The following is a 21,374-nucleotide window of genomic DNA, read 5'->3' as shown; positions in this document are numbered from 1 at the left end:
AGTGATTAAATGTAGGAACAGGTTGTTCTGGTTCAGCTCTACCAGGCAGCAAAATAAACTGAATATTTAAAGGTTTTACCGATACTAGACTAGTACAAGTTTGTCTCAGATTACCTCTGCTGTCAGCCCAGAGCTGACAAAAAAGCACGACTTGTGCGCTGGTTAGTGTCTAAGCCACAAAATGGAGAAATAATGGATGGCAAGTAGGTACATATGATCATCATACACATGCACAAGAGAATGTGACCCAAAAGGAAGAGATAAATTCTGTTTTGCCTGACAGGACTGGCTTCTAATTGCTGGATCAGTTTATACCTGCCTAAAGAAAGACCGGCCATAGTTGACTGCATTTTGTGCTGCTTTCTACAGACCTGTTCTGAGCTTTTTGTATGTACATGAAACTTTATTTCCTAGTGTGTGCTTTCAGGTGCAGGTTTCAGAAAGGAAGAATACAATGTCAAATACTGCACGCTTGCAAAGACAAGATTTACACTACCTTGTGGTGATTAAAGTTATGTTAAGATATCTTTACTTCTGAAACAGGCTTTTACTGCTAAAAGTATTCTGAGCATCTACTAGGGTATTATTAAGCCAAATGGCACATCTTGTACTTAAGAGGTAGTTCTGGATCTCTGTGATATTTCTAATGTGCTATGCTAAATATCTGAAAGTAGATATACCAGAGATAAGAACCAGTTCCCCTAATTCCTAGGAGACGTTTACTATGCCTAGTTTCACAATCCTAAAGTCTGGTTTGCAGTGGACAAGGATTTGAGTTGGGTCACCATAGTTCCTCTTCTAGAATTAGGAATTAACCGCTATACAATCTTTTTACCCAACACTGATGACAACCTTTGTCTACTACTTGAACAACAGAAGCAAAAGAACCTTTATTTTAATAAAGTTTTGTGCAATGGTTTCCAGGACTAATTTGAAGACAGAGTACTAATATGTAAAACTGAAATTATGTCCAAGATCTTATAAAGGAAATGAGTGTGCCTATAAAAAGCCCAGTAACTTCCATGCCAGACACTTCCACTAAACAGAAGTTGTTCCAAAACTCTCAACCAGCCTGTCAAAATGACTGCTTACCAAAAAGGAGCAATACCGGGCACGTGCCTTCACAGTAGAAGGTCCATACAGATTACTTCAAGGATAATATTTTACCTTTAGATTCAGAAACACATATTAAAAATTTATGATTGCATGCTATTTTTCAATATGTGTAGCTTCAACAACTGAAGCCAATCTCTAAAATCCAGTTAAAAAATTCTTTTAAACTTGATATATACCATTGCAGACACTAATGCTGATGTGAGTTAAGGCTTAATTATGTTATCTCCTGAAATTAGGGTAGTTGCCTTTAACTACTCTTCTAGAAAATGATCTTTTGCTGCTCCTATCCTATTTGCAAAAGTTTATTTAAATAGCTAAATCCTTAAACTGGAATTTTAGCTTTCTTTTTTGGTAATTCAAATTAACAATAAGTTGTGCCAGCAGGATGACAATTGTGTCAAGTATCAATTAAGTCATATTATTATTTAAAGGTAATTACCAAAAAAATTAGATGATCACGTTCCTGAGCTATCTTCTCCACCAAACCAATAAGGTTTGTTAGATAGTGATGGGCTGCAACTTCTTTTTCCATTGCTTCCTCCAACTGCAGTTTCAGAAGACCTACTTTCTTCTTTAATCGCCTGTAAAATTAACAGAAAAAGGAAAATCTTCAGATTGGGAATTAATAATGGCATTAAAAGAACCTGCATTGCATGTGCAGTGTACAAGGCTCAAACAATCAAATATACTATTAAAGGCGCATTGGCTCAAAATATTTGCAATGCTGAAAGTATAATTTCCCACTGTTTGGGGCTGTTTTTCTTTACAATATGTTGTGTGAACAATAACAGTAACAATGATTCAAAAGAATAATTTGTGCAATGGCTACAAGCTCGTATTTCTTAAGAAATATAACAATAATATTGTTTTTACTTTTTAAAGTATTGTGAGCCCAACTGTGAAGCTTGGGTACACAGGAAGGTCTGCAAGCAGTGTAATATCCTGTTTTTCAGGTGAGTACACAAATGATTAAGTGCTATAGCTAACCACTAGTATTAAAGATATATTCTTAATTGGCATGTAGGCACAGAAAGGTGTGCATGAAAACATACAAAGCTTAGCAAAGTTACCTGACAACCAGGCCTTTAGATGTGACAAAGATGTGTTCAGGAAACACTTTTTTTCTGTGATAGGTAGAAATTACATGACGTGGGACATCAGACAATATTTTTACAGATATTTCTGCTGGTATTTTTAGAAATACAGGTATTTCTATATAAGAAAATGAGAATGTGATATGACCTGTTTGTCTTTTGTGTCAATTCCATCTCAGTTTCCAGGATCTTGTTGTCAGCCATGAAATTATTTTTCTCTAAAAGCAGTTTCTTGTTGTGAGCTTGCAGTGATGCTATCTTTCCCATTAGATCTTCCACCTCACAGCACTTCTTCTCCTGCTCCTGTTGTAAATGGCTGCAAAAACCAAGAGTGTAGAACAGGAGTCATGCCTAGATGCCTAGTTCTTCTTCACTAAAAAGCTAAGTTACAGTAAGATAGCCATGTCGAAGGTATGAAAAAGATACTTCGAGAATCCGTAATGTTCAGTGGCGACATCATAGAGAGGTATTACAATCTCATGATATATCAAATCATGAATGAAGTATAATATAAACTATTCAAATAATTCACCCTGACTGCACTTGAAATAGAATTTAAATTATAAAAATATCCTATATATTCCAAATGTATTCCCTTCCTAATTTTTTTTTTTCAAAGAAATTACTAGCAGTGCCAAAAAACAAGGTCTGAGAACTTCTCGGGAAGGCACTGTACCAAGAAACAGCAACATGCGCTATCCTAAGGCTTGAAAGCAAACAAATTTACAGAATGTCTTCAGAAAAACATTACAGACTATGCTGCATGACAGCACTTTTGCGTTGTGCTGTTTCGTGTTATTTCCATATTGTAAAGACTTTAGTTTAGAATTTCAGGATCCTTCAGACATTTTCCCAAAGATGGGAACAAAAGAATGAGAATGTTTTATATACAGTGTTCATAGCAGTAAATAGATTTGAGAAAAATGGTAATTTTTATGTCTCCTCTTCTACTATTTAAAAATGTACATTTAGCAGTACGTACTCTATGGTAGAAACGTTTCTACCAATGTCTCTAGATCTAAGATTTCCTTCTATAGTTTTAATCGTCTATAAGAAGCGAGATGGGATTTTTGAAATATTTCTTTATCTTTCTTTGTACTTTGGTAGTTACCTTCCTCGATTACCAGCGTAAGTTTCCACTTGCCCCCTACCTAGAGTGATGCATATGCAGATCTGCTCATGTGAATGCTTTGAGTAATTGTTTCTCAGTGCACCGTATGCAAACTCGTACCTTTTTAAATCATTCACCAAAGCAAAATGCTCCTCTGCTGCTATTCTGCTATTCAGCTTTGCTTTTAACTCTTCACAAGTAGAATGCAAATCTTCCAGCTGCTTCTGATACTCTGCTATCTCTTCTTCTTGACTCTGTTTCTTATCTTCTAAGATTATTATCTGTTTGGTCAATTTTGAAGCTTTTGGGAGGAAAAAAAAAAGAACACTGGGTACAGCAGAACTAACTCAATCACCTAGTGAAACTCCAACCAAACCAGTAATAATGTTAATTTCTAGTTGTTCGTGTAAACTTAAGCAGTATCAAAACTATAAAAGTGTAAAATCAAATACTACTACTTATGATATAATTAACTACATTAAGCGATAAACATTGGTTACAAAGCAGAAAGTTAAAAAAACTCTACAAATTCTAAAGTGAACATTTAAATAAGCAAATAGTATCTCACAAATACCAACCTGTGAAGTTTAAAGTGCTCTTAAATTATGAAAATTAGTGTATTGCTGTTTAACAGTTCTTGTCACTTTTTCAGAGGAAGCACATCAAAATGGAGTAGGCTGTATAGTGCCAATAGGTGATACTGACATTTCTTTTCAGTATCAGTTGACATCAAGAGCTTGATCTCATACTAGTGTTACCTGCATTCAGTGATGCTTTGTTAGGCATATGTGAAGTTGCAAAAAAACCCAAAACCCAAAACCCCCCAAAACAAACAAAAAAAACCTCCACAAACAACCAACCAGCCAAAACTTGCAGTACCATCTTTGGTGTAGTTCAAATGACTAGCAACTCAAGCGCTTTACCTTCTTGAACATGTTGTCTGTGACTATCTTTTGCTTTAGCTTGTTGAATTTCGAGTTGCTGCATCAACAATCCATTTTCTTCCAAGACCAGCTTGGCTTGAGTTTGCAGTTGCTGCCTGCAATGACAACCAGTTTATAAATAAAATAAAATTCAAGTATTAACTTATGTCCAAAGAAAAAACACAACTGGCTTCCAACAGTGTAAACTTACAAAATCATATTTGAACCTCTTTAGAAAACAAATTAAAACCCCTCATTGAAAGCAATGTCAGGACCCAAGGTAAGCTTATTAGAGACATGAACTCATAACCCTCAAAATGTAAATGATTTTAAATCATGTTTAAAATCTTTGACTAACTAAAGCAAAAATTCCATATAGAAAGAAGGAAAATACCTATGTCTGAGTTAGAATTGTAGCATCACAGAATGGTGGAGGTTGGAAGGACCTCTGGGGGTAACCTGTTCCCATCCCCCTGCTCGAGCAGAAGCCCCTAGAGCCAGCTGCCCAGGACCACGTCCCGATCTCCAGGGATGGAGACTCTGGACAGCCTGTTGCAGTGCTCACAGTGAAAAACCGTTTCCTTATGTTCAGAGGGAACCTCCTGTGTTTCAGTTTGTGGCTGTTGCCCCTTCTCCTGTCACAGGGCACCATCGACAAGAGCCCGGCCCTGTCTTTACACCCTCCCCTCGGGCATTTATGGACAGTGATAAGATTCCCCCTGAGCCTTCTCTTCTTCAGGCCAAACAGTCCCAGCTCTCTCCGGCTTGTCACACAAAAGAATTAAAGCCACACAATGGTGCCAGATGATTTGAAGACAGCTGTGTAACTAGTAACAGAACCAAATTTCTTTTCAAAACATGCAATGAACTCTTGGATAGGATTTGGATTTACTTGGATTTAGTCTCTGGAAAAATACTGCCAGTGTGTTTTATGGGCCTGCAAAGAAGATAGGTGTTTAAACGGAGCTATCCTGAGCAGAGATCTGAACTCTGCTTTACAACTAGTATTCATTCAGCATTAAAGAAAACCAATTCCAGTCGTTCTGACGTTCACAAAAGCTTAAGAAACTATTTGCTGTTCTAGTAATAGCTTAAAAAGTTGAGAAGTATTAGCCAGAATGCAAGTGGAAATACAGTACAAGTGTCAGATGGTATCACATGAATTTAAGCTCAAAAGTTGTCATCAATCGATCAGCAAGAGTAACCTAAACCCAAACAAAGTGCAGCAAAATAGGCTGTTACCAAGGATTTCTGATGACAGTAACTAACACAATGTACATCTACTTTGTTCATGTGTGGCCTGACCTAGATACAAATGCATCCTACTGTGTATAGATCTAGATAGGGACCACATTTCCCCTACCATCAAATGATATTCTGACTAAAATTTAAGCTGAACCATACAACTAACAATTGTTGTCTGGCAGCTGAAAAATACAGTCTTAAACAGTCTACCCTGAAGATTTTTGCGAACACAGAAATGGAAGTCAGCTTACACTTGCATCCATGAAAACTTCTGCGCGCAGGAGCTTCTAAGTTTAGCTGACATTTCATTTACTGTGAAATTGACTGCAGTGGGCATAGCAGAAGGAAGCAAATGCACATCAGCCACTTACAAATCAGTTAATAGCTAAGACAGAGTTCATACTGTTTAACCACTTAAGACTTTGCATGTTTTCATCTGAATGGATAAATACGAAATGCAAACTGAATGACAAAACACATTTGTTATCTCTGACAGGGAGGTTGGTACTGATGTAAGATGCTAAGCGTTACCAGCTGAAAGAAACAATGGAAGGTTTTTTCCTATCAAAACTATCTAGGCTGGAGTTAAGGTTGAGGAAAATGGATGGTGAATGTCAATGGACAACTCTTTGAAGTACAGCAATTTTAAATAAAGGACAAAATAATTTTCCAGGTAAAACCGCAACTTTGAAATCGATGGCACTAAGATCGTATTTCATTGACAGGTTTAGGCATTAGGATCGTCTCCCGCACTGCCAAGCTATATCCTTGCCCTCAGCTACGTCTGGCACCACGAGGCTATGTTGTGAAACAAAATTTTTTAAAATTGCTACAAAAGCAGGATTAGGCTGGTCAAGACCAACTCCTTTATGTGCTTCACAGCGCATCCCCATGAGCAGTTATGTCAATACAAATAAAGGAGCAATGCACTGCAACACTGAGCGTGAAGAAGCCACTGAAGGTACAGAGCAGAAGCTTTGTAAGGTGGTATTGCTGCTGCCATCCCTGCCTTGCTGAAACCCAGCCGGAAAAACAGCTCCCAGACAGAGACTACAGACAGCCTGAAACAGCTCAAAGTGGTAAGAACTCTCATTCATTTGTCGAGAAGCAAAATTAAAAGCAAAGGTGTTAAAAGTTCAAAAATTCATATTTAAGAAGCTAAAACACCTCTATGAAAGTGTTTTCGAATTTGTGGACAGTATATAAGCATCCAAGTATACATAAAATATCCAGAATATTTTATTAAAGCACCTATAGAACACTTTGATACCTTTGTAACAACCCACTTAACCAAATCTACACAGAAACTAAACACTTCCGTAATTCTGCCTCAAGGAGGCTCTCATTGAAAGTCAATGTTTTTGGTTAAAGCTGTAGAGAGACTTAAGATTGGAAGAGACAGCTTGAGTCATAAAGTCCTCCAAGTATAGATACTGTGCTGTATGATCCTTTCCATACAATTACCAGCTGTCTCATGAGTGCATAAGAATTTTTATGATCGCTACTCGCAGCGGATGCAGTTCCAAAACCTGCTACGCTGGTCAGGAATCATCTTGTAGTTTCCACTTTAAGTTTGTTTATGGTGAATCAATATCCAGTTGTTGTTCTAGTAACACTGCCCTCAGTCCTATAAATGCAGTTTAAGTAGTTCTTTGTATATTCCATGACTCTTGGTCCTGATGTGCTTACAGAAAGCAACATAGTTTGTTCTGCTAAATTAGAAAGGCCAATCTGTCTAAAGTCCAAACAAAAGAGTCCCTCCTTCTCCTTGGCTACACCACAAACCCTTTCAGCTTTCTCTGTACTGAAATATGGATGGCTGGGAGTCTCCAGAGATTTCCATATAATTGTGTTGTTATTGCCCAACCTCTACTAGAAGGACCTATTCTAACATACCCCAGGACTATACTGCTTTCCCCCGCCCCCCTTTATGGCTGTTGCCCTAAAAAGCTTAGTCATCTTGAGATGAACAAGTATGACAAGCATCTTCTCCATCTTGGTTACCAACTGATGAATGCCTGACTTAGGTGACTTGTTTTTAAGCCTCATGTTTTTTATACTACTTAATTAAATTATGTTTGCATTGTTTCACTTCTCAAGAACATCAAATTCTTCTAATGCCATATTCCAATACCATTTTATATTAATGAAAAACTGATGTCATTGGCACATTCCTTTAGTGGAAGTGTAAAAGTTAAGCATGTAACCTGCAAGGTCTGGGACAGAATTACATGGGCTTCAGGTGTAAAACTGCAACTATTTAATCTTCACTCCAAAATTATTTCAGGTATTGCAGATCAGCATTGTTCCAACAAGACATAATCATGTCATGACCCTATTAACTCTTCAGCAAAACTTAATATCCTTGAGGGGAACAAGATTTTTCCTTAAGATCTGCAATCTTTTGAATACAACAAGCAGCTATTAAATTAATTTCTAGTAATATAACTTGCCATTCTGTAGGGGTAATAAAGTTATTTTTATTTAATTGCTCATGCAGGTCTTCATTCTCCTTCACCAACTCTTCAACTCTTACTTTAAAATTTTTCATATCCTCCTGGAAGACAAAGAATTCCACATAAAATTCTTTAGATGCAAGTATTTTGTTTTAATTTTTACATCAACAAAAACTTTTATAAATACACATGCCTGGGTGCCTTCTAATTCTTCTGTTAACAGCATATTATCTCACTACGCACTCATCTTTAATTCAGGTGTGTCTACTTAACTTTTAAATTGCTTCATCAATTTACTAGTATTTGATTAAAAATAATGTAGGTACTTGAATTGTGCCATATTTTTGCCAAGTGTCATTTGAATTAAGCAAGCTGCAGATCCATAAAATACGGATTTAAAAAACTGAATTCTGGAAATTACTAGATGATAGTATACATTTTCAGTATGAATGACATGAATTTGAATATGGTAGGACAATACAGTTAATTTACAGTAATATAAAACTCTCAGTGTTTTCTGCTCATTTTATGGCTGAAGTTTTTGAAGGAAACAAATTATTTTGAAAAGCTATGGCAGTTCTGCTCTGAAGCAAATCACCATTTTTCAAAGATTCAGGGACAAAAAAGTACCCCTGAAAAGCAAAAAGAGTAGCCCTTCCTTAACACCCATTCCTTAAATAACTACAAATAAGTATTCTCTACCACAAAATCCACAGGCCTGTAACTGGAAGAGCAGCTATACAGGGCACTCCATCCCCATTATGAATGACAATAGTAAATCCTTTCTACCACTGACTGTGTTTATGGTTCAGTCTATTCATAGAGCACAACTCTTGTACATCTCAGTGTAGTGCCTGCTTCTACATCTGAACAGGCTGACAAAAACAAGCAAGCCAAGTAGGATATGATAGCACAATAACTATACATGGAAAAGTGAAACAAAGTCACTTTTAAATTTTAGGCAGAAGACAGCTTTGACAAATCCCTTTAAAAAAAATCAGTAAATTGATTTCTGCTTTAGCGGAGAAGTATATTTTCTTTAAATGGCAACTTGCCTCATGTTCAAGATTTAAATCTTCCTTTTCTCTTATTCTATCTTCATATGCCAAAAGAAGAGGTGACAAATACTTCATATCCAACTTAAGAAAGAAATAAAAAAATCAATCTATATGAATATATATATATATACAAACCATAATGTCATCAATATTTTTTACTACTTCTCTTGCTATATATTGCTAATTTTAAAAGCTATTAAGGGTTTTTGAATATGCCTTGCAGACAATAGTGCAGGACTTATACAAGCATGCAGACCACCATATGCAAAATGATGCTGCAGAAGCACTTAGTATCACTGCTTTAGGAGAAAGCTTTGGAAAGGACAAGGCTGGATGCTATACTTGCACACTTCACTAAAAAGCAGCTATTACTTATCAGTGTATGTAACACAGCAGAATGTGGATGCAAATGAATACAAACCAAAACTGAAACACTCCAGTGAATACAGTTGATAAGAATAAAATTTAGCCCAGATTCATTAGTAAATGGGAAAGGATTTTTTTACACTGTCAAACCTGCATCTTTAAAACTAAAATACATACTTGGATATTATAGCTAGAAAGACAGAGCAGAAGGAGGACTTTCCTATTTCTGTACAGTTCCGAATAACAATAAGGAAGGAAAATTTAAGATCTGATTAGCATTTCAAGGAGAAATTGTTTCACATATTACAAATGCATTCAATTTCACAGACTATTTGCCTTCTCCTTGCCAGGAGTTCATAGGCTACTCGTGGACCCATGACCATTCCTACCATCAGAATCACTGAAATAAGCTGTTTTCTTTTAGTATCATCTTAAAAATAATCACAACAGAAGATGAAAAATTAGGCAATAGACCTTGAAGCAAACTATATGCTAGACAATACTAAGTGAAGATGGTATTTATGATTCTCAGGGTAACAGTACTTCTACTTAAATTGCATTCAGTAGTTCAAAGTTGGTGATCATATGCAGTCTGTAACTTACTGTAAATTCAACTGGAGCTGCACACGTTAATTGCAAAGTTCTGCCCTACATCTTCTTATGCAACAAACATAAATGGTTGTAATATTCTACTACTATGTGATAGTTCAGCAGAGTAACTAAATAATATCCTGAATATTTTGGTTCCAGTAAAGAAATTCTACTACTTTACTTAGAAAGGAATGAACAGGTAAATGAAAATACTCTTTCACTTACCAGCCATGGTGGTGGTGGTCCTTTCATGGGTAAACTTCTCAGTTTTAGATGCTAAAGTAGATTTTTTAAAAGATACTGAAATTATTTCCCGCTTTTTGAAGCACCAATCACTGTCCACTGCATTCACAACTATCACCCCAAACAAGCTTATGTTTCTAACTACATGTATTGCATATTTAACACACACTCAATTAAGTCAACAAAACTGGAAGGTCACTATCTTACTAATATAGGAGACAGTCTAACTTTAAGAAGTTAGACTTAACGATAAATGCTTATTTTAAATTTCACACAAAGCCTATGCTATTTCTAGACTTTGTGGCAAATTTGGAGAAAACAGTCTTAAAAACTCAAAGATGAATGAAAGGACAATGGGAATGGGAGATTTCAGTACAAACTGCCTTTATAACCAAGATTCTCACCTCTTCTTGGGACAATGGCCTGAATTTAGTTTGATAGCGACTTAATTCTACATTTAAACGATGGACCGTCATTTTCAAAGCATCATTTTCATCTACCAGTTCTTGTGCTTGCTGTCTGAGAGAAAGTAATTCTGCAGCCTCCTCTATTAAAACAAATATCGAACATGAAAGTTCAATCAAAATTAAAGAAATATTCACAATAATTTGTTAATTTTAAGGAAAAAAAAATCTCAGTAAGCTAGGATCATAAGAGAACTTCTCTCAGAATACTGTAATGGAATAATCCCATATGAAATTACTAACAAAAAAACATTACATTTCAAACCACCAAGTAAAATTTTTTCATTATTATGTAAATATTCCTTGACAAAATTTCTACAAATGTAGAAAATACTGTTCAGAAATGACTTCTGCATAGATACTTGCTCAAATCACTGGAAACCTACTACTGCAGGAATAGGTTGTAAGAAATCAGAAAAATCAAACAAGTTAACTACAGAATAGCTTATATGTTTCTCACACCTTCGCTTTGTGACTTCTCTGCAGCTTCTTTAAGTCTTCTGTTTTCTTGTTCTAGTCTCTTCAGCTTTAATTGCTGTTCTCCCATTTGCTGTTTTGTTCTCTCAAATTGTTGGACCATAGCCTGGTATGCCTTGTTCAGAGACCAATTTTCTTGTTTCAGTTCTCTGAACTTTTCTTTAGTCATATTCTTCCGTGCTTGTCTTGCCTGAGTAGACACATCTGTAATGTCACAGTACAATGTATTTAAATAGTATTCAGACTTGAATACATGTTTCAGCAAATTAGAATAAATTTTTCTAATATTAGCATGAGTGTTGCTCAAATGAGCGTCCTCATTTGAGTGACACAGGACTAATTTATCTTTTAATACTTGAGAAGACTGCATTTTTAGAAGACTCTAGTGTCTGAATTTGTGAAAATATTGACTTTCTAGACAGCTATGGTGTGTGGGTCTCAAGGTCTCAGTGTTTTCGAGCTTGCCGGGTGCAGGGATGAGGGGGAGCAAAACCTGCGCACTTGACCCAAGCTGGCCAACAGGATTATTTCATACCATCAGCATCACATTCACTATAAATTAGAAAGTTTGCTGCAAAGTTTGCTCTCTCCCTTGATGGCTGCCATCCTGAGAACTTCTTCCCTGGTGCCGGACCCCTGAGCCCTTCCCTTCCTCCCAAAGCCATAGCGCTCGCAGTGTCCCACATTTACTGTCCACTGCTGGGAGTGCACAGCTTCCTACTGATAGAATTGGCTGAGTACAATCTGTGCATATTCTGTATTGGGATTGGGATCAATATTGGTTCTTTAGTGCTATTAATGTTAATTATCTAATCTTATTCTATTAAATCTTTTTATATTTCAACTTCTGGGTTTCCTTGTTTTTTCCTGACTCCCTTTCCTGGGTGGGAAGGGGTCATCGGGTGATAGAATGTCTAAACGAAAATAAATTGTTACAGGTTTCCCAAACCATAAAAATGAGTGATACTTAACAAAATATAAATCAGCTCATGGCTCCCAGAAGATAAGGCCAGAGAGAATGAAAAATGTGGATTTGTAAAGAGAGCTATATAGTGGAGTGGCTGCAAGTTCCCTTCTTTTCTCTCCTTTAAGGGCAAAGAAAATGTCAGCAGATCTCCCTCTCCCTAGCATGGGTGCCTAAAGAGGTGAGACAGAAATACACGTTTTGCTTACTGCAGTGGATGTGCCCTGCATGCACTAGTCAGTCCTCTTACTCCCTTCTTATTTTAATCACCTATGTAACGAAATGTTTACCCTCCTTCCCACTGAACAGGCTTCAATGATCTGTTACTGAATAGAAGTTACTTAACAGTCCTTACGAAAGTAAAATTTTAGATCATCTGCAAAATCGTGGATATATTCTTGCATCAGTAATAACGGATCACGCTTTCAAATTTTTCTTTGCATCTGTATGGGCTAAACAGCTTACCTATTAAAATGAAGGCTAAGATTTTACCCTTACCATCAGACTTTTAAGAGCCAGCATCATCTAACAGCATACAAGCACGAACATAAGTTAGTACAGAACAGTTCCTTAGTATAGGATATATATGAAACCCAAGAATTGGTTTTGAAATACAGAGGTATCTCTGTTATTGATGACATGTAACAGCTTCATGTGTTTATGGTCACTGTTAACTTCCTGTGAGAAGGTGTAAGATACTTAGCACAGAAATACACAAAATACACAAAAAACCATGAGCTCATGATAGGCACATACCCTGTCGATGTGACACACAAAGTTCAGAGGTGCTGTGCCTGGAATTGGTACATGGATACAGTAACACACAAATAAGGCACTAGCTGAAGGTAGACTATGTATCCCATATCACTGTATGTTTACCACTTCAGTTGCTATGGGATGCTTAATAATGGTGACATCCTCTAGTGTAGGTGAAGTTTAAGGGATTGGAAAGTTTCTGCATGACTTTAATTTCATTACATCGCTTCACAATCATTTACTTAAGACTTCAAAAGTCACTCAGATGATTGGAAAACAAAAACAAGTCTAAAACACCTAACACAAAAAGTCTGGAGCTATTGTTTTTATACATATCACAGAGCACTCGGCACTTTGTCATCTGGACAGGAGAAGTACTCTCCCACCTTCCCTGAATTAGGCTTAGAGAATACAAGCAGGAAAATGTATTTTTATATACATATGCATATTATTAAAGTCACAGAAAAATCAGAAGTACCTGGGGATGGTGGAGGCTTTTCACGTATCAGGTTTTCAGCTAATGATTTTTCTTCCTAGCAGAGAAATAAAAAATGAGACAATTTTCTTTAACAGTTATCCTTTCCGAAGTACTCTGAACAGCGTCACTATTGGAGAACTTAAACAGAACTTTTGAAGCAGTTTCTTTTATATCAAGAACTGACCATATACGACTTGTTATTTACCCATCTTGATATCATTTTGTCACTTGCCACTTGTGGACACTTGAAACTTAATATTTTCTTTAGTTGTCAGAGAGGGACAGTTCTCAAAACAATTTTATGGCTGACACAGGAGCTGCATAAACATAAAGCTCCTTGACCAAACAGGATGGATATTGCTCCCACTTGTTAGTTTGTATAAAATAGGACTTTAGAATATTCAATTATGATATGAACTGTCAGTCCCTAACTGGGAATCAGCAAATAAATTAAAATATTAAATGTTCAAGTCTGTTCTCCCTTTGCTGATAAAAAGGGAAAAAAAAAAGCACCTATTCTACATTTTCAGAAGGCTCTTTCATCAGGAAAGAACTACAGGCAGAATTTATATTAATGTATTTACTCGAGGTGAACATAATTGATATATGAACTTTCTCCACATTTTTATCAAAGAGCAGTGAAGTTCTGTAAGGATATGATGCCACATAATTTAACATACCAAGACAGTGATGACCAAATGAGTCAAAACTCAAGAACAATTTCAAAAGAAAATACATGTGGTCAAGAACTTGAAGAAAAGAAGCAGTGTTAACAATGGAAGAACTGACCATTTTTGTAAACAATATTCCAGTAAGTTGATCTGAGAAACTAAACTTTTGGGTATTTTTTTTAAGCCTCTGAAAGCAGTCAGACGGGCCTAGCTGGAAAACTAGATAAAAATCTGGTAGAAGCCAAGCTCATAATTTGAAAATTATCACTAAAAGCTATCTCTTGCTATAACACGGTATCTTCCACTCTAACTTTCTTTCTTTCCCATGACAAGCAACAGAAGATATATTTTTTAAAAATCCCAACTTTTGTATGGCCTATTTACCTATATAGCGGTGTTTTTCAAAAGGAATGATTAGCCATTCTTGTACTCCACATGAAAAAGATTCCCTAGTGGCAATAAATTAGTTTTCATTTAAGTGACTGTAAACTATTAGCTCTTTATAAAACTTTTTTCCAAAATGCATCATAAATTAACCCTCATGTCAGTCTTACCTTTAAATTCAAGCCAAGATGTTGGTCCTCTGTTAAAGAAAAACAGATCTTTCAGTCAATTAAAAACAAAAGTATTTGTTAGTCATATGGGTATGTAAATACAGATATTGTGTACTGCAAATAAATGTAAGAAAGTCCTCCAAACACAACAAATTAGATCACTAACTTTTCCATTATCTCTTTCATGGTGTAACAGGATACGGATGTGAGACTTTACTTTACATCACACTGTATAGATGTAACTTGAAGAAATGAAGTTATATTGTCTTCCACTATTCTTTTAGAATTTGACTAAAAGACAAATGAAATATTTTCATTGATTTTACTGGGCTCGAATCATATCGCACCTCTGAAGAAGGCAAGTGCAAATCTGACAGCTTTCAAGATCTGCAGCACTTACTGTGTAGAAGAGGGATTAGAAACAGTTTATACACTCTGTTCTTTTCAGTCTAATGCATCCACTTCCCAAATGGTTTTATCAAAGCAACCCATTCTTTCTGGATATTGTTCTCTACAAAGCTTTTCAAATAACTCCACTGAAATAATATTGAAGCAACACTGGGTTCCAAGATGAATAAAACTTAGAAAGACAAAGATTTTTCAAAACAGACTCAGTTCTGCTTTCTCTTTCCTATTTGATCGCTACTAGAGTGCTGCCATCCTCTGTAAAAACTGCATTTTGCAGCTCTAGAACAAATTCTGATTTCCTGTTTTCCTGATTTTAAAATAATGGACAAGATAATTATACAATAAAACCCCTATGCTGGTAGATTGGTCTTGCTCTCACCATATTTTTTTCTCCACAATATTCTACTGTTGCAAGAAAACTGCTTAATCACAGGTCCAGTTATGAACCAGATGTCCATGATCTAATGAAATTACTTACTGCAAAAAAATTTGTGAAGTTTAACAGTTCAGAGCTTAGGGTGATAACCTGAGATTGATGATCACGTTCAGCTTTCTATTCTGTCAGAACCCTCCTGTATGACCCAATATAAAAGACAATAAGAATGAAACAACTTCTGTAGAAAGGATAAACAATCCCAGTATCATGCAATTTGGTCACAAAAAAAAGTTCTTACTGCTGATTTTCAGACATGACTTTTTTTATCCAAGAAAAATGACTGATTAATTCTATGTCTCAGGGTTGTTTTGTTTTTGTTTTTTTAACATTGGTAGTTTCTACTTTTTTCCATTTTTTTTGAGCACAGTAACACTCCAATAGTTTCCAGAGTATAAACTGGATTGATTCTGGCACATATATCAACAGAAACATAGTACAGAATGACTGTACTAGACAAGACAAAGAGTTCACAAAACACTCCCCACCACACCACCACCCTTTTTACACTGGCTGATAGCGGATGTTTAGGAGTTTCAGTTATATGATGAATATAGACCAATCTTCCCTCTTTATGCAGATTTTTAATTTTCTGTAACTGCTAGAAATGGCTAAGTATTTAGTATCATTTCTTCCATTGCCCTTAAAAAAAAAAAAAAGGAATATATCGTTACCATATAGTATTAAATTTATTTTATTCAAAAATTATTTTACCCCATGGTATTAAAAGGTACAGTGTTTTGACTAAAGTAAGTTTATTTACCTTCTATTTGCATGTTTGACTCATCCACCAGCACACGAAACTCAGTTTCATGAGAAGGCGCCTCTTTCTTGTCAACATTAGTACTAGGAGATGGTGGAAACTCTTCCTATGTAAAAATAAGACATGCCTATCTAAATCATGGTAACACTGTTAAAATAGCCCATGTGTCTTGATATCTGTATGAAACCTTTAAGTGTACTAATGTCCCAGTCACATTTGGAATTGTACTCCAATATTTTAAGATAATAAATTATAAGACATACTTTTTTGTTTTAGGGCTCTATGTAAATAAAATCTAAACCTTACAGGGATCAGCAGGAGGTAGGAAATTATGATAGTCATTTAGTTCACAGGGCAAATATTCCCTGTCACTTTATTCAGTCATAAGAGTCTATCAAATTATCCTACAGTTGCTTGTTCTGTGTTGTATCTAAACTTGCTCTTAATAAAAGATCAACCATTTATTTTCTATATCACAGCACTAAGGAATTAATGAATAATTTTTAACATTGCCTCTGCTGTTTTTCCGCTGTTGATTGCATACCAGTGTCCTACGTATTCCATTCACTCCCTTTTTTTTTCTTTTTTTAAGATCCCCTCCTCTTTCTGACTACTATCTCTTCACCTATGGGTGTTTTCTGATTTTTTTTCACATACATAGCGTTTATTGCCTCTTTACTACTCAGTTACTTCTTCCTGTTTGTTAAATTTTTGTATCATTTCAGACAGAGATGCAAACTGAACTTTACATGTGCCTTAGGAGTATTAACCTGCACATTGCAGGTTAAGACAATCCAAACCTATAACACAGAAAAATCCACTGGCCTTCAAGACAACAAGGAAATTTAGTTCATTTGATTCTGAATCTCCCTGTCTCTATACAGGTCTCTACTCATCAGCACAATACTGAATCAATAACTAAGCTTTTTTACATTTGTAAAAGTAAAGTTCCTAGTGCTTTTAACAAATAATCTACTATATAAATATCATGCTTAACATAAAATATCGTACATTTTACAAGACTAAATTATGCACAATAATTATACACAATGCCAGTGTTTTCCTAATAAGGAAAGGCTCCTAATAATCAGAGATACAGAATCTGTGAGGATCAACACACAAACCAAACTCGTCTAGGAGTAAATGAACCACAAAGAGAAGCATGTGAAATAAAAATCAGATTAATGTCCACAGAGTAAGAAGAGAATGAAAAGCCTTAGAAATGTTTAATATTTGCAGTAATATATTAAAACATGGTAAGAGGAATCATCACATTTTAAAATTCTACCTTTTTATTTTTGCAGGGAACAGCATAAATAGCATTGGTGCTAAAGCTTTCTCCCCTTTTCTCATTACTCTGACAGCTGGACTCTGCCTCTTTATCAGCATCTGAAAGATAGGTATCCGTGTCCTCATCCTCACAATAATTGCCTGATATTTCCGGGGACTGTACAGGAGATCTGTCGCTACCATCAAGTTTCCAGTTGGGCCTGCAAGTAGAAAGTAGTTTAAACCCTGTTTCAGTATTGCTTACTCTTCCAAAAAAACCCCCGCTAGTGAAGTAGAACCATAAGTCCAAACAGCTGACACAGACATCTAAACTTCTGTTAGCTGTAAACAAGGAATTTAGCCTATGTCTATGCTTTAAAATAGACGATTAATGGTGGAGCTACATTTTCTTCTCTATCTTAAAGAAAATGTCAAATTAGAGACAGAAGGTTGCTAATTCTACCAAAATAAGAGTCTGAAATAATTATTTAGCACAAAGAAAATACCTGACGTAATTCAGATGATTCTTCAGTGATCAACTGTTTGTGTAATTGATCATCGTTTGGCAGAAATAATACACGTTTTTACTTGTGACTGCTGTACAATCCAAATCTCCCTCTCTGAAGATTGTATGCATGACATCACTTTATGAGAAATGGAATGAGGATTGTAGACACTTCAGACCCAATTTATGATGTGGTGAGAAAAAAGTAAGTGGCTATAACACCAGAAGTTGGATTAGTTTGCTGTAACTCTTTGGTAAAATTATGTCATTGACAGATTCTATTTCTAAGATAAGATATCAAAACAGAAAGTATACGCTACCCCATTCTGAGCTCTGTGGCTGTGGCATATGGTTCAAAGCATTCTTGTTCTACATAGGTGGAATCACTTTCAGAAAGTGATCGCTGCCGAGGCTGAGGAATAGCAACAGTGCGCCCTGTTAGTGTTGTTGCAAGGATAGCTGCTGCTAGAGCAGACCTGGAAGAAAACAGAATGGAGCAATGAAACAATACTGATGTCTTCTCTGTGCTCCATATTTTATATTTTTTTCCATTGTAAAATGCCTTCGCTATTTAAGCAAAGCAAAATGATCACAGTTAACAAGCATAAACACCACTGAAAGTGCTAAGGGACTGGTTATAAACTATTAACTCTTAAAGTAAAGCAGGAAACTAGGCAAGCTATTGTATCACAGCTATCTAAGAGTAAAGTACAATACCTATTGGTTATCCCAGATCACATGCATGAAAATCATGGAATATACTGAGTTATGTTCCCAAAATTGACATCAACAATTTACAGTACTTAGCATTCATTTTAGCCATAACAGTACTATCTGGCATTGTGTTGAAAAAGTGTTCCATGTTCTGCTATTTTGTCTCCCAGTTTCCATTATTCCCTACTCCGAAGCTTTTACTGATGACACCGAAGCTGTTAATAAATGCTAGCACATTGCGAACTAGGGCAAGCGTAAGTAGATAGAAATGCCTACTTCTGGGATGCTGCGGAGTATAGAGAAGGATAAAATGAAGAGGAAAAAACAAGTATGAACAAAGATTAACGGAGAGAAATGGTGAGGACTGTAACAGGAATGACAACTGGAGGTCAAAAAGGAAGAAGACTTGAACCAGGATTAAGTAGGAATGTTACAGACACTAGAAAGACCACAGAAAACAACCAGAATCGAACTAAACATAGAGAAAACATAAAAGAAAAACTACAAGAAACTACAAATGAAAATAAAAACAAATTCTTATTTTCTCTTTATGTACCTTGCCTATCTAGCTAATTCAAATCCAATCCAACATGGTTTTACATGCCAGTTTTTTTAAGTCTCTGCATTTTTTAATATGCAATAAAATGGCATGTTACTAACTTTTAAGTTACGCCTTTCTAATGAGTTAAAATATCCTGACTTACAGTACCAGTACAGCTACAGTCCTACACTCCACTGTAGCAGCCAAATTAAAAATGGCCCTAACTTTAAATAGTTCATTTGTCTTTAATCAATTCAGATTTATAATAAGTTACATATTCATAATGGTCATTGTCCTAATTACTTAGCACGCTTGGGAGTGGGAGAAAAATAGGTATCTTGAAAGTTCAAAGAAGGGAACTGCCCCAATTAAAAATATATTCTATTTATGAAAAGGTTTATGTAAATACTGCAGCAAGGACATGCAACTCTTCTAATCATGCTTTTCTAGTATGTTATTGCAATTGATGAAGCAAAAAAACCCAAACAAACTCAAAACCTACCTGGGCCTTTCTGGAGAAGGGTTTGGACTACGAGGGGGAGGGGTGCGGGGAACTGCAGGTTTAGGAGCTATGGTAGCGGCAGGGACCAGGCCATGAGCTATATGTTTCTAAACAATTTAAAATAAAATTAGTTGACAATGACTTTAAGGATCACAATGAAAAAACACTGAATCGAACATGCACAAAAACTAACAATGCAAAATAATATAAAAAGAACAACTACATGCAATTAATGTAAACAGAAGACTTGAAATGGTTACAAGTTTAACTTTTTAACATGTATGAACAGCTGCTAATGAAAGTTTGAAATGCAATTTACATAAGACCCATGAATGTAGGTTTTCCACCCACTATATCACAATCGGCAAAACCAGAATTTTAACTTACTGAAGTTTGTTTTTTTCCTGTATATATACAAGAGAAAACGAGTACTAGAAATTAACTTTTTAAAAAATATTTGAATCCTCCTTCAGAGTAACAATATTAGTCCCTTTCTTGTAGAATCTGTCAGTCAGAAGTAATCCCCAGTCATAGCAGTATGAGATGGAAGAAAAAAGTATCACTAAACAAGTCTTGCAGTCAAAGGTTCAATCTGAATAAAATACCCAAACCATCCTAATGCATTTTTGTCAGCTGACTCAACTTTTTTTTTTTTAAAGGATAATGTTAAGTACCAGCTCAGAAAAACTGGGACCAGAATTCCCTACAAAGAGTACTTTGAATGGAATCACGTAATGGTTGAGGTTGGAAGGGAGGTCTGGAGATTGTCTAGTCCAAGCCCCTGCTCAAAGCAGGGTGAACTAGAGAGGGTTGCTTGGGATCCTGTCCAGTTGGGTTTGAGTCTCTCCAGGGGTGGAGACTCCACAACCTCCCTGGACAACTTGTTCCAGTGTTGGAACACTCTCATAGTATTTTTTTAAAAATTATTATTATGTTTAAGTTGAATTTTCTGTGTTTGAATTTGTGCCCATTGCCTCCTTCCTCTCTTTAGACATGAGAAAATACTATGTCATAATAAAGTCCATCACCTTCAGACAGATGTTTCTTTTTTATGGAGTAAAACAGGCTAAGTTTCTGCTATTTCTGCTACAGAGATTTTTGTATTTCTTTTGCACTTATTCTTTAATTGTCTTCTCTAACAGGATAATGAGCAGGTGAAGTGGGAAACATTACTGTCTTTACAGGAAGGTTCATCAAATAACTAAATAGTGCATTACCAAGACTGTCTTTTTACTCGGTTTTATCTTGCAAATGCACTGGCGGTCTGTCTGGCATGCACCATTTTGTTTACTAGAGGCTGTCCACTGGAGATGTCTTACTGTGATTACCAGGGAACACAGCTGAGGTAAAAGGATGCTGTCATCCCACATTAAAAGTAAGACAGCAAAAGAAGATGAGTACTTTTTTTCATTCTAATACTAAAAAAAAACTTCAATTACTTCACGTACGTTAAAAGATAATGCCCGGCACCACTGCTGACAATCCTACAACGCTTGGCTGCTTTAAGCTTTCGCTATGAACTTTTACCAGCTCACTTTACGGCAGTGATTGTGTGCTTCGAGGACCAGCTCGGCAATCCCTAGAAGCGAGCGAGCTGTACTTCCATTCCCGCCGTGGCTCCAGCCCCCGCCGGTAGCCAGAGGATCCCTGGAGGGGAAGGGCGCGGGGAAAC

General features: G+C 36.1%; 1 protein-coding gene across 1 annotated transcript in view; it reads right to left on the bottom strand.

Moving 5' to 3' along the window:
- CEP89 (centrosomal protein 89kDa) overlaps positions 1–21,374 on the bottom strand; it is a 41,817-nt gene that overhangs the window by 19,317 nt on the left and 1,126 nt on the right. The window contains exons 2-16 of the mRNA XM_009881416.1: positions 19,703–19,809; positions 18,266–18,421; positions 17,460–17,661; positions 16,172–16,277; positions 14,568–14,596; positions 13,343–13,397; positions 11,130–11,348; positions 10,608–10,750; positions 10,186–10,236; positions 9,001–9,084; positions 7,939–8,046; positions 4,245–4,356; positions 3,442–3,622; positions 2,359–2,526; positions 1,556–1,697 (exon numbers count right to left, since the gene is read on the bottom strand). Of these exons, the coding sequence (XP_009879718.1) occupies positions 1,556–1,697; positions 2,359–2,526; positions 3,442–3,622; positions 4,245–4,356; positions 7,939–8,046; positions 9,001–9,084; positions 10,186–10,236; positions 10,608–10,750; positions 11,130–11,348; positions 13,343–13,397; positions 14,568–14,596; positions 16,172–16,277; positions 17,460–17,661; positions 18,266–18,421; positions 19,703–19,809 (1,863 nt within the window). The remainder of the gene's footprint in view (positions 1–1,555; positions 1,698–2,358; positions 2,527–3,441; positions 3,623–4,244; positions 4,357–7,938; positions 8,047–9,000; positions 9,085–10,185; positions 10,237–10,607; positions 10,751–11,129; positions 11,349–13,342; positions 13,398–14,567; positions 14,597–16,171; positions 16,278–17,459; positions 17,662–18,265; positions 18,422–19,702; positions 19,810–21,374) is intronic.

Source organism: Charadrius vociferus, unplaced genomic scaffold (assembly GCF_000708025.1).
Source record: "Charadrius vociferus isolate BGI_N301 unplaced genomic scaffold, ASM70802v2 scaffold553, whole genome shotgun sequence".
Lineage (NCBI taxonomy): Eukaryota > Metazoa > Chordata > Aves > Charadriiformes > Charadriidae > Charadrius > Charadrius vociferus.
This window is presented reverse-complemented; position numbering and strand designations above follow the sequence as displayed.